This window comes from Lissotriton vulgaris, chromosome 9 (assembly GCF_964263255.1).
Source record: "Lissotriton vulgaris chromosome 9, aLisVul1.2, whole genome shotgun sequence".
Classification (NCBI taxonomy): Eukaryota; Metazoa; Chordata; class Amphibia; order Caudata; family Salamandridae; genus Lissotriton; species Lissotriton vulgaris.
This window is the reverse complement of record NC_141697.1, coordinates 975304141-975317703: the sequence shown is the minus strand read 5'-3', so window position 1 is coordinate 975317703 and position 13563 is coordinate 975304141. Positions and strand designations below refer to the sequence as shown.

At 48.9% G+C, this 13563-nt stretch overlaps 1 protein-coding gene across 3 annotated transcripts in view; it reads left to right on the top strand.

Moving 5' to 3' along the window:
• Positions 1 to 13563, top strand: part of LOC147692640 (uncharacterized) — a 234514-nt gene that overhangs the window by 173159 nt on the left and 47792 nt on the right. For all 3 annotated transcript variants that reach the window (XM_086938823.1, XM_086938820.1, XM_086938821.1), the window contains one exon: positions 1131 to 1338. In XM_086938823.1, coding sequence (XP_086794949.1) covers positions 1131 to 1338 — 208 coding nt within the window. The remainder of the gene's footprint in view (positions 1 to 1130; positions 1339 to 13563) is intronic.

Below are 13563 nucleotides of genomic sequence, written 5' to 3'. Positions count from 1 at the left end.
TTATTTACTTCCTCCAACACATCTACTTCTGATGCTCCCTTATTTTTGAAACAACATGCCATAACTGATTGACAGTTTTCCTTTCTTATGGGGGGTGGGGGGAGACATCATGATTATAAGCATCAATGTGAGCTCTCTTTCGTGCTTTTGATTCAAGATCATTTCTTTCCTCTCGCCATTTCTTGGCTTAGTACTGGCCTCTGTCAATGTTTATTGCTCTATTTAAACACGAACTTGTTGGTATACCAATGCAAAATGTAGACCTGTCTGTTCTTATGTATTTTTTACGCACCTTACAAAGAGTTCATTTGACAGTATAAGCTACTAATGGAACACAGCTTTTTAGGCCTTTTACCTACCTTTTTGATGGTTTTCACTTGCAACATATGAAGTTCTTATTACTTGCCTTTGTTGTACCATGTAAGCGATTTGCAGAATAAATTAATATCTCCTGACCAAGCAGGTGTTCTGCCAGCATAATTTTCTAATCCCAGCCTTTTAATTTAAGAGTGGTTGCATTCAATTTAAATAATTTATTTCGGTCGGCGACCATAAAAGCAATACAAAATAGAAACCACATTGTGATATTAGCCAATTGAATACAAGATAAATATATTCCAGGTAAAAGGACCATAATGTAAAATTGTAGATTAAATACAATCTCTGCATAACTTTAAATTTAAAAAATAGAACGTGATTTTAAAAACAGAACTGCATAAAAACAGCATTTTGTTATACGATTCAAAGGTTCCTTGGCTGGTTATATTTAATAGTAAGATGGGTGAGGATGTACAGTGCCAACTATTATGATTGTTCTCAATGTTTGAATTCTAGCGTTTGCATGCTTGTGAGTGGTAGTATTCAATTTCACTGCACTTGCAGTATGCTGCAGCAGAATCACAGGATCACAAGCTACAGAAAATAATATGGTCAACGCTAGCAAAATACACTCCTTGGATGTCATGGTCTAATAGAGCTCCGCTCTCTGCGCCTCCCGAATAGTTTAATGAGAGTTTGTATTTTTGCAGAATATCTTGTCAACACAGCTCCTGAGCATCACACAATTTATTTGTAGTATCTCATAAGTGTAGTGTGCAATTTATTTTGTAAACAGTTACATTTCGTTTTAGGAGCACAATTATTATTGTGCCAGCAGTCCCAAATCTCTGAAACTGGCCTTGGACAAATCCATGGAAATGGAACAAAAGCTGTGGAACAAGTTAGGTAATTTGGTAAAGCTACAGAAACGTCTTACGAAGCGTGTTTCCCAGCTTCTGCTGCAGTTGGGGAAGGACGGACTAAGTGATGGACCAGCTAATCTACAGCAACTGTACTCTGGTAATGGTTATATTTTCATAGCATATGCAGACGTTTGTTGCCTAGAGGCAAAATTCGTATTTCTGGGGTCTGTGTGTGCAACCTATCTTATCCCAATTTCAAGTGATACCCACTGAGCACAAAATATAAATATTGTTGTTTACCATACTTTTTTAAATGACGTAAGAAACAAAAATTTCAATTACATAACCAATCAATAGCAGTTTAAATAAGCAAGGGAATTTTCCAGAAACTGAAACTAATAAAATATCAAATCGCCATTAACAATGATAAGAATAGCTCCAACAATATAATCTTATTTTAAACAGGAGCCCATGAAGCAAGGACACTGCCTGAAATACCAGACAAGAGTTTAGTCAGTGAAATGTTCTTGTAATATCTTGTCTCCTTGCCTGCACTGTTCACCCACTCCGGCCTAAGAAAATAACAAGTGTGAAGGATCTAAAAGATACATAAGTAGGCCATCTGAAAAGTACCTGTGCATCTAAATATTCTAAGACTTCAGACGGTACAAAGCAAAACTGTGTTGAAAAACAGAGCAGTAGAATGCTTTTCTTCCCTTGCAATGTGTAGCTTTCCAAATGCTTCCGAGTCTCCAGGGGACATAATACACAAATGGTGAACTTTACCTGTTGCGCCACAGCACACCGTTTATAGAGAATACGCTGCCCTCAGGGTAGCCGTGAGGTCGCACAGCCCTGTGGCAGCGCATTCAAGTGAAATATGGAGAGGCTGCTTCAATCAGCTTCTCCATGGTTTACTGTACAGGTGGCACCTGTCTTCACTTTTTAGAGGGTAGAGCGATGCCCTTCCAGGCGGGTGCAGTGAGTGATTCCACCCTCCTGCAGGGGGATGTGTGGGTGGTCCATGGGACTCCCTTTCACCTCTCGAGAGGGGAGACTCAAGGAGGCGCACTGGCTGTTTGCCACCTTTTTGCGATGCACTGTTAGTGCGCCTCTTGACGGCATGTTTGCCAACCCAGGCAAACGAGGCAAAGAGATTCTCTCATTAGCATGGGGCCACGCCCCATACAAATGAGGGAATGCTCTCTCGAGATAGCACTGGTGCTTTATGTGCGCCAACGCTATCAGTATTACATAAGGGGCCGCACAAGTGTCTGTGGCCACTTCTGTAATGCCAAAGTGCCCCGGGGGGAGCACAAAACTTGCACACACTCCCATTGCCCCCAACCATGGCCCTCTGTGTAATACGCTTCAGGTGTAATTTCCCAGTAATATACCCATTTCTAGTTGGCGTGCCTCAAGTTTCAATACTAGATCACACTTACTTGCCATGAACACTAATTCACAGGATGATACTGTCTAAGTGATCTTTTATTCATGGAATTGTATTCTCTTTAACGTTTTTAATATCATCTATAAAGAATAGATACTCTGATCTTCTTGTTCCATTCCTAAATATGTCCCTTCTCCAAACTGATATTTCTGTGTTCAGCAGTTAGATTTGGGGTGTCCCTCTGTACTCTAATGCTCTATCATAATTTCCAATTTCCCTTGCCACAATCGCCTTTGACTCCCCTATTGTATTTTCTGAATAATTCATTAAATGATTAAACTAGCACTAGTTACTTTGTAGGCCATTAATGCTTGTAATTGTGCGGCGTCATTACAGCTTTTTACTGATTGGGCCTTCAATACTTGTTCTTGTGTGGTTTCATACAGCACTTTTTTGCTTAATCCAGTGCGACTCACTAAGTGTGACTTGTATGCCCAGACTTGGGTGTTGTGCTCACTTTGTACTGGAAACATCATGCACCCAAATCAAGAGCCCTGCAAGGGAGAAACTGGTCTTGTGTTGCTTATGTCTCTTCATGAGGACCTGGTTTGGCAATTCAGGTTGGACTGTTCCTATTGGAGCAGGGTCAAGACTGATTTTCATATAGCTGGGTGCAAACTGGGGTGGCAGGGTGTGCAAAATAAGGACGGCATGAGATGCGGTCCAAGTGATTTTTAGTGACTGAGGTTAATTCAAGCATTCCGTCCATCACAGTTTTGTTTACTTTTTAGGTTGCCCTAAGTGGAACAAGTCTGCCCAGACGTGGGTCCCATGCACACTGTGTCACTGGAACTAAGCTGTACCCTGCTGATGAGCCCATACCTAGAGCGAAAACGTTCCTGGGTTGCTTGCTTTCTGGTTCACGGAGGACCTGAGTTGGCAGTTTGAGCTGGATTGTTCCATTTGGAGCAGGGTCAAGTCTGATTTGCATACACCTGAGTCCAAACTGAGCTGGCATGGTGTGCAAAGAAACAATGGCTTGGGATGCAGCCTGAGTGATTACTAGTGGCAGAAATTAATTCAGTGTTTTTGTCCATCAGTTTTCGTATACTTATTGAGGCGCCGTAAGTAAGACAGGTATGCCCAGATGTGGGTCCATGCACACTGTCATTGGAACCAAGCTGTACCCAGCTGATGAGCCCATAACTAGGGAAGTCCAGAATCAAGGTGAATGTGCATGAGGCAGTGCCTGTTCTGAGGTGGCAGTTTGGTCAAAAGAATGATGGACTGGGATGCTCCCAGAGTAATTACCAGTGGCTGATATTATTTCAAGCTACCCACCCATCAGTTTTTTTTTTATTTTTATGAATGTACTTTAATGAGTTTTTCCTTTTTGCCAATATCATGCTCTAGATGCCACTCAAGAAATGACAATCACTTAATTTACCAATGTGACCAAAATCAAACAGAACACACAACCAGCTGCGATCGAGGCAGGATGAAATTCTAACTTTTCAAAATAGTCCAGTCCCTGGATATTGTCTCGGCTAATCTATGCCATCAGTAATTTGGTGACAGTATATGTGAAAACAGCATTATAAATGGGGTAGCACCTCCATATCCAGTAAGGTGGGTGGAAGAGTCGAAGGGGTCAGTACAATTCCTCTATAGTTCCTCCAGCGCTGCCAAATACTAGCGTGTTTCTGAGGGCAGCCCTGGGCCTTGAAGACCGGATCTTCCAACAATACTCTAGACCCCGTTTCTAAGCCTCTAATAGTGATGCAGATGGTGTTTTCCAGGAGTGTGCGATCTCTTGTTGGGCCAGGGTTAAAGCTAAGAACAACAAATGGCGCTTATATCTATTGCCACCAATGTCTTCAGCAATATGAAGTAGAGCTAGTCGTAGTGTATTGCCTATATAGTCCATCCCAATACCTCAATTAAGCATCTATGAACTCCCTTCCCGGATCTGTCTAGAACTCTAAATGTCCGCACTGTATGTAGAAAGGTGGCTTCCTCCACTCCACAGCGTAAATATGTAAGGGACGCAATAAGCCTGGCTCTATGAAGCCTTACCCGTGTAAAATATATTCTATACAAATATTTTATTTGTACTAGCCGCAATCTCTATGAGATGGCAGCTCCTCGGGGGGACTCCAGAGCCTCTCTCCAGTCATCATTATCGATCGGGCTGATATCCGCCTGCCAAGCTTCTCCAAGCGGCTCGAGCGAAAATGATCTGTGGGTAACTAGGGTTTGATATATTTTAGAGATTTTGTGATCTTGTAAGTCACCCATTAGAAGTTTTCCCTCCAGTGGGTTGAATTCAGGGAGATCCGTGAGATCTTTGAGGCAGGGGAGAAGTGTGTGATGGAACTGTAAATATTTAAAACAAGCATTTACAATGCAATGGTTTCGCCTTTGTTAAAGTTAGAGCTATTGGCATTGCTCTTGACATTATTTTTATTTATGTATTTTTTAACATAAATAAATGGCATTGTCATTTACAATGCCACTAGCTTTATCTCTCGCAAATGACACACACAGAGCCCCCCCCACACACACAGCCACACAAAGCTCCCCACACACACAGCCGCACAAAGCTCCCCACACACACAGCCGCACAAAGCTCCCCACACACACAGCCACACAAAGCTCCCCACACACACAGCCACACAAAGCTCCCCACACACACAGCCACACAAACCTCCCCACACACACAGCCACACAGAGCCCTCCACACACACCCACATGGCACAAGCAGGCAACAGGGGCACACTGAGGGACAAGGAGAGTGACTGGCGAAGGCTAGCTAATAAAGGCACCGCCACCCTCAATGCCAACAGCTCAAACCCTCACAACCGCGAGACCCACCGCACCGCAAATGCCCGTCTAGCAGGGAGGTGTGTCTGAAGAGAGTTTATTGTGCATGTATGTTTGCCAAACTATAGGTTTGATTACACGTGGAGTTTGTGTTCAAGTGTTCACGTGGAAATCTATTGGCAAGAACTCGAGCCTGTATAGAGTTATATGGCAGTAAACTGTGTCTTCACGGGGATACAGCCGCATGGAGCTGTGCCCACAAACAATTGTGCCTGCAGGATACTGAATGCGCAGAGCAAGCACTTTGTTTAGTCGCCAAAGAACACTTTGTATAAGCACAGATAGCTGTGTTGTGTCATCGAATAATAGTTTCCAAAGATATATGCACCAACTTGCCTAAAAAGTGGAGGCCCACAACGCTTAAATTCCGCTCACAAAAAATGCCTCTCCATTAGGGCTTCGATTGTACAAGGGTTAATAAATGTAAAGAGCTGCGCCAGCATCTGAACTGTCTATCATAACTCATACTTGTCTGAGATCACATATTTTTCTTAACTCTAAGTACAGTGATTTAATATGCATGATAAATAATGGGCACGAACGATGAAGGCTGCATGTTTGATTGAGACAGGTCAAAAAACACGAGAGCTCACTCAGTTGTGGCCAGCTGCCAAAAGAGAAAGTGCACTCAAAACAACCCTGTATGCACACCACACGTGCAGGAGCTCTCCCCATACCCACCCTGCCACGCTCTGCCCACAAGGTGGCACCTCGGGGACCCGGAGCCTCCGCTCCTCCGCAGTCCGCTCCGGGGTCAGAGACATCTGCAGGCTGTTCGCCACATCCAGGACAAACTCAACAGTATGCGCCCCACTACTACCCAGAGTGACAAGTGCGGCTCCACCTCCTCAAGCTGCACGAGAATTGTTTGCCTGTTCCAGAGTTGACAAAGCCGATGAATGCAGCAGCCCGCCCAGCCCTCGACCACTCATCCCTCAAGAAAACGAACTCTAAGGTTTTCACAGATCACTTCCCTCCAAAAAAGAAGGCCTAATCACTCTCGTGTGACAGCACTTCTCTGTCCAACCCATTCCTGGTCACGCCCCCTCCTCGGACACAGGCACAGCACATAAACAACGCCACTTCAGAAAGGAACACCAGTCCAGCAAGCAAAACAAACCGACGGAACCAGCCGAGTGAATTTGGGGGCGACTCGACTCACGAAGGCCGACAGCAGAAATAGTCCTGCACATGCGGTGCAAACGGGGAATACAGCAAGAAAGCATCAAGTCCCGTGTAAAGGGCGTGGCGATTATATTTGATTTATGTGACTTTACACATTTTTTCAGCATGAAATGTTGCTGTTATGAGGCTTCAGCAGCTGGTGATAATTAGAAATAGCTGTACTTTAATATGCAGTGAGCACTTTATCATCACTTCGCACTTTAGTAGGGCAGTTAAGAAATATGGACACTAAGCACTTTAATTAATTTTTTAATGAATATGAATCTGTTATAGGTAAAATTGAGTCACTTGGTATACAAAGTATGAAGAGACTTTTGTGAATTTACACGCAATGGCATAAACCAACTTCAAACACAATGCACGTGGCCGAGCAACAATTCACCACAGACGTCTATGTAAACTAAAATATACGAGCATAATAAAATAAGCACGAGCTTGAAATAAATTTGAAGTAGACGTTTGTATCCAACCTCGATGTGGGCCAGGATGTAGCGCACAATGACCTTCACAAAAACACCAGATGAATTTCCCAAAACAGACAGTGCACAGACACCGCGTGCACAGTCACCTCACTTTCTATTGGTAGTGCTTGCACTACCTTATCTGCTGGCGGTGCCCTTTCATGCTGGCCTGCTTCTCTGCTGAAAATATATAAACTCTCCTCTGATGGGAAATGAAACATTTCATAACTCTGAGGAGCAACCACAAGAACAGAACAACAACTGCTGCAGCAGCTGCTGGCCTTTCAAAAACAAAACTACTCAGAACTGACGGCAAAAATGTGCAGACTCATAAGGAACAAACGAGGGTTCCTATTTTTCAATACATTTGTTACCTCATAGAACAAGTGCATTCGAATTCGACTTTAAACAATCAGCCTGCGCTTTGGAACACCTGATACAGATTGTTTTTGCTGCCGAGCACACGGGGGAACGTTCACATACAAGGCACGTCAGGCTGTGAACAAAGAACCCACATGGCTCTGTGTATTTATTCCAACGGTTTGATGTGCAATGTGCACAGTAGCATTTTTAGTTCACAAAACAAGAATTTGCACTCATCCACCGTTTTACCACATCTAATGTTACACCTAAAAAGTACGATTTCAGGAAGGGTTATTCTGCTTTCCGGGGAAGGAAGTGGGCGTTCCAACCGTACGGCTTTGTTAGCATTCACATACTTGAGAAAGGGACGCTCCCTCACAAGAGTAGAAGTAAACCTAGAGTTGGAAAGGGGTGTAAAATACACAAAATTGGTTGGGATGCAAGAAAAACGGTTACTCCTAGAGGACAAAAACGTAAAACTGCATCCTTTCTAAGCATTTACACTTGCGTGGATGTACACCATGTACTCCGGGAATATTTTGAGTTCTCCCTAAAAATTGTTAATTTACTTTAAATTTTCTTTTACAACTACTGTAGTAGGTTTACATATATTTGTAATCAGGCCCGGGGCAATGGCCCTGTTACTAGAGTAAAGAAGCTGCGGCTCCATGACCAGGATAAAGAAGGAAAAGATACACAAAAACTGATTTGAATAAAGACTCGTATCTCTAATTTACCCATATCTGTTTAATTCAGAAACACTTGCATGCATTAAGTATCCATGGAGTAACTCATCTAAGACAGTATAAGGAATTCATTAAACAAAGGGCGGGCATCTGAGACCGCGTCATGATGCTCATTCCACCCATGTTGTCCCAATCATATACCTGCTGACTGGAAAGGACTGCACACTATACACGCCCGGCAGGCCTCCCCAACTCCACCCAGCATGCCCTCACAACAATCCACGATCCAAAACAGCCCTCCAAACAGCGCACCCTGACCGGAGAGACCACTGTGCAAGGAACCGCAGCGTCTTTGCATCCCACACCCCAGTCCCGGCCCGCTCTCCTCGCTCCCATCGGCAACGACCTCAATCGGCGGAATTCCCTCTACACAGCGCCGCTGCCTCCCCTGACCCTGTGCACCAACACAAAGGGCAATGCAATCGCGCGACCACGCGCCAAGTGGCAAACGTGCCCCAAACCGAACCATCGCTAGACCCGAGGCCCGCCTGCCACGAGAAGGAACGACTCACCGCCACAGAACACACGACGACCGCAGGAAACGGGAAGACGCACAACGGCACCGGATCAGCGCAGAGCCCAGGGAAAACAAGCGGGAGGGGGAGCAAGGGAGGTGCCGGCAATGCCGGACCAGACACGGGGGCGTTCCCGGCGTCCCGTGACGTCGGCAAAAGCCAAAGAATGTCGGGAACGCCCCCGTGTCTGGTCCGGCATTGACGGACAGGCCCCTCGTCCAATGGCAAGGCTCCGTTTACGGAGCCAGCCAATCAACGACGAGGGCCGAACCAAAGCACCCTACGGTTCTCAACAGGATTTCGCCTGCGCGGAAAAGCTGCGCAGAGCGCAGCTTCCGCTAGGCGAAACCTAAAAATTGGGTGCATGGCATGGAATATTCCCTCTGTATGTCTGAGAAGGATTTAAGAGTAGTGCCCTGTAGGACCCACCCATCAGTTTTTGATTACTTCAGTGTGACGCCCTAAATACGACGGTATGCCCAGATATGGTTCTGTAGTAGGGGATCTCTGTGTATAGTCATAATCTAGTGAATAGTCCCACCCATGTGCGTGGACCCCGGAGCAATTGAAATAGTCTATTAAGTTGTCTTCTTCTGCAGTCCTGCATAGACACTTAAGGAAAAATCAAAGACAAATAATGCAGCCTAAAACCAGGCTACACTGGCCAGCACTTCCTCTTGAAGTGAAAAAAGATAGCCAAATAATATTAAATTTTATACACTTTGTTAAAGTTTCACACCTAGAAAAACTCCCCTTCACAAAAATCCTTTGTCATGATAGAGAGGAAGGGTTGGACAGACAAGCCCCATAGGCTGCCATTATGTGTCTGGAAAAGGGATACCGTGCCTTTAAGGAACTCTCCAGAGACCCTCGGTATCCCAAAATGCACAACCAAAGGCATTTTACTTCCAGTTCTTTTTTCCGGCTACTGCTAGCAGGACCCTGGAGCATTGAGCTCTACCTTTTTGGGTATATCTTCAATTTTTGGAACTTTTTAGTGTTTTGAGTGTTTCACTCGACGTCTGGGGTCTTCCTCTTCCAGTTGTTGTGTTTTTTGACCAGTTTTGCCACTTCGAAATGCCAGCTTTATTCGACAAGTGCCCTGAGTATGGTAGGAAGACGGCTAAATCTGACCCCCACAGAGTGTGTATACTCGGTCTCCCTTCTAGCCATGTCCCTGACTCCTGTGATATTTATCACTCTTTCTCCAGGAGGACCCTGCGTGACAGGGAGAAGATCCGCCTCCAAGGCCTGGAGCAGAGGAGACATCCAGAAACAGGTGGTACTTCTGGGCATGGAGGGACTCTATCTTCATCCTCTGCCCGTGCATTCGCCTCTGGCGGGCTCCCCTGCCAAGAAAAGGCCCAGAAAAGGCACCAGTCCCGGTCTATGTCGATGGCTTCGACATTGGCGTCGAGAGGTATGACTACCATCTGCTCCCTGTCGACCCAGGGCTCTGGGTCGAAGCGACGTGGCCGTTCGGCATCGAGGGGTAGGACGCCGAGACCTCGGACGAGGTTGACATCGAGGAGTTCACCGGTGTTGACACCCCATCGACGTTGTGATGATTCCCGAAGAGGCAGGCGCTCTCTGTCGAGGCGACACCGCCATTCGTCGTCGACGCGAAGATCAGCATCGAGGAGAGAAAGATCGCCGTTGAGGCGAAGACACTCGACGTCGTGGAGTTCGTCGACGTCACGAAGGTCGACGTCGAGAAGAGAGACGTCAAAGAGATTGACGTCGAGGAGAGAAAGGTCGACGTCTAAAAGGAAGTTGAGGGCTAGAACGGTGTCTAGTGCCTCTGTGGTGAACGTTTCATCGTCATCAGCGAGTCATCGGTCGCGGCGGCGCTCGCGCTCAGAGAGGTCAGCCTCCAGAGTGTCCTCCCCGAGGCCTGCTCGCAAGAAGAGAAGAGCACCGGAATGTGATTACTCCTGGACCTACTCGCCCTCAAGACCCAGGACGCCTACTCTTCCTGTTCTGCAGCTTCCTCCGCCTTCTCCTCCTCCTCCTCCTCCTCTTCCAGCGCCTCCACCACCTCCTCCTCTGCCACCACTGCCTCGGCCTCCACTACCGAGCCCTATGGTTCCGGCACTGCTTGTTCCGCTTGCGCAGCCCCCGGGGTCGGTGGTTCGTGCGAGGCCCAGAAAGCCAAGTTCAAGATCCAGAGGAAGGCATCGCCCTCGCATTGAGCCTCGATCCTCGACCAGGTCACGCTTTCGTCGGCGGATGGACAGGTCACGGTCCAGGTATACGGACTCATCCAGTGACGAGATATTTTCCCATTTTATCGGACTCTCCTCCAACGAGAGTGTCCCCAGTGGATGACATTGTGACTTTCCAAGGTGTGCTGCTGAGGGGGGCAGCGAAGTTGGGGATCACATTGACTGTGCCCACCCCTACCACTTCTGTGATCTTTGAAACGTTGCAACGCAGGCACCTCTCTCGCCCCTTGCTGCCCTTGGTGCCAGGACTGGAGAACCGGCCATGGAGCTGTTTCTGACGCCGGCCGCAGTGAATTCGGCGCCATCGAGACTTCAAAAAAATAAAAGTACAGGCCCCCGGATTCTGATCCAGCTTTCTTGAGAGCAGATCCTGTACCGGATTCTGTCATTGTGCCAGCGGCCAAGAAACAGCACTCTACTGCCCCTTTGTCTATGGTCCCTCCGGACAAGGAGAGCAGACACATGGATTCAGCAGGAAGGAAAGTCTGTAGTACAGCTGCCACTTCGATGGGGTGGCAGAGTGGGCTAAAGAACGTTGATGGATTAAACCCAGATCTGTTGATTGGGTGTGAGTGTTTGATTGGTTCAGATGCTCCGTCCATCACCACCCCCTTTTGTACAGCTTTGTTCGCCATAAGTTGGCAGATCTGAAAGAGACACGTTAGTGATAGATTCCTTACCTTAGAATATCCCCAGGCGTCAGACTGGATCCGGAAACTTTTGCGTAGCAATACCCCTGCGCGCCGGTAGGCGTCGTCTGCGGCTCCGCGTCCGTCGTCGGCGTCGTGAGCGCCGGGATGACGTCGTCGGAGTACTTAGACGGCGCCCATGCGCGCTGACGTCAGTTTTTCTTTTTTCCGCACCAGGTAGCGCAGATCCGGAAGAAGCTCTACCCCCAGTCACTTTTTGACTGAAAATTTTTGATCCTTTTGATCTTCTCTTTAGTCGACTATCTCGACTATCGGTGCCAGGGATGCCCGGGTTCAAGCCTTGTTCGAAGTGCGGCCGACTCATGTCGGTCACGGACCCCCATCGCCGGTGCCTGAAGTGCTTAGGCCTCGACCACGACGATCGATCCTGCTCCGACTGCCGGGCCCTGACGTCGAAGGCTAGGCGGGAGCGGTCCCGCAAGCGTCACGAGCTGAGGCAGTCGGCCCCGCGCCGCTCCAGGTCCCGGTCCCGGTCCCACGGGAGGTCGAGGGACAGGTCGCGAGGTCGGAGTCATCGACGTTCCGGAAGTGGACACCGATCGTCTGGTTCCAAGTCCTCAAGTAAGAGGCATGAGAGGTCGGAGCGACACCATCGATCCTCCGACCCGCCCCGACGCTCCCACGATGCGGCCGGGGACTCGGGCGACACCGCCCACGCGGCTCCGCGGGAGTCGCAAGCGTCGCCGCCTGCCCCACACCTTCGGGTCCCTGGGCACGGCGCGTCGCAGGAGGAGGTCGAGAGGTACCTCATGGCCATGAGGGCCCTCCCTCCTCAGTCGGTTCCCGTGGCGCCTTCGGGCCGATCGGTTTCGTCTGGAGGTCCTTCCGGGTCGGGCGCTTCGGCCCCGACGACGTCGGGTGCTTCGGCCCCGGCGCCGCTGGCGACTTCGGTCCCGGCGCCGCACGACCTCGCTGGATCCGGCTCCGGATCCGGGACCTCGCCGGTCGACCTTACGACCTCGCCGGCGCCGTCCCTTCAGGTGTCGTCCCCGGCAGCCGATGTGGTTGCCGCCCCCAATGTTTCCTACGGTCCTACTCAGGAGTCGGAAGGGCGCCGCTGGGCGCCGATTCCGTCGGCCTTTGGAGACTTTTATCTCCACGAGGAGGCCCTGGCTGTTAATCCTGGTCTCCAGGAGCCGGGTGACGAGGAGCAATGGGAGGGGTCCGAGGACCCTCTGGCACGTGATTGCCAGTCGCAGCAGGACTGGACATATGAGCTTGGGGAGGCCAGTGGTATTGACACCTCGCCAGACACTGGATTTACGTCGCCCCCGACTGTGGCTTCGGAGGCGGGTTCTGCTTACAGCGTAGTGTTGACGAAGGCAGCTAAGGCCTTAAACCTTCAGCTCCCCGTCGCGGCCGTGAGGACTAATCTCCTCACTGAGGTCCTCAAACAGCAGTCAGGTTCCGCGGAGCCCCTCCTGCCGTTCAATGAGGCCTTGTGTGACGTTCTTCTGGGCACTTGGTCCAAGCCCGCCACAGGCCCCCCTGTGGACAGGAACGTGGCCAGACGCTACCGCCCGGCACCGGGCGACCCATGCTTTTTGTCCACCCATCCCACCCCCGAGAGTCTGGTCATCCAGGCCTCAAACTCCCAAACCGCATTCCCGTCGGCCCCGCCCGACAGGGAATCCAAGAGATATGAACAGTTCGGGAAGAAGGTTTTCTCGTCTGTGAGCTTAGGGCTGCGGTCTGTGAACACCGCCTGTCTCTTGGGCCGCTACACCCACACCCTGTGGGACACGGTTGCGGAGGTGCTGCCTAGATGCCCGGAGGAGGTCCAGGCTAAACTCAGCCAAGCCCTGGCGGACGGCCGAGATGCAGCACGCTTTTCTATCCGGTGTGGGCTGGATACTACGGACTCACTGGGCAGGGCGATGGCAACGACGGTGGCGGTTCGA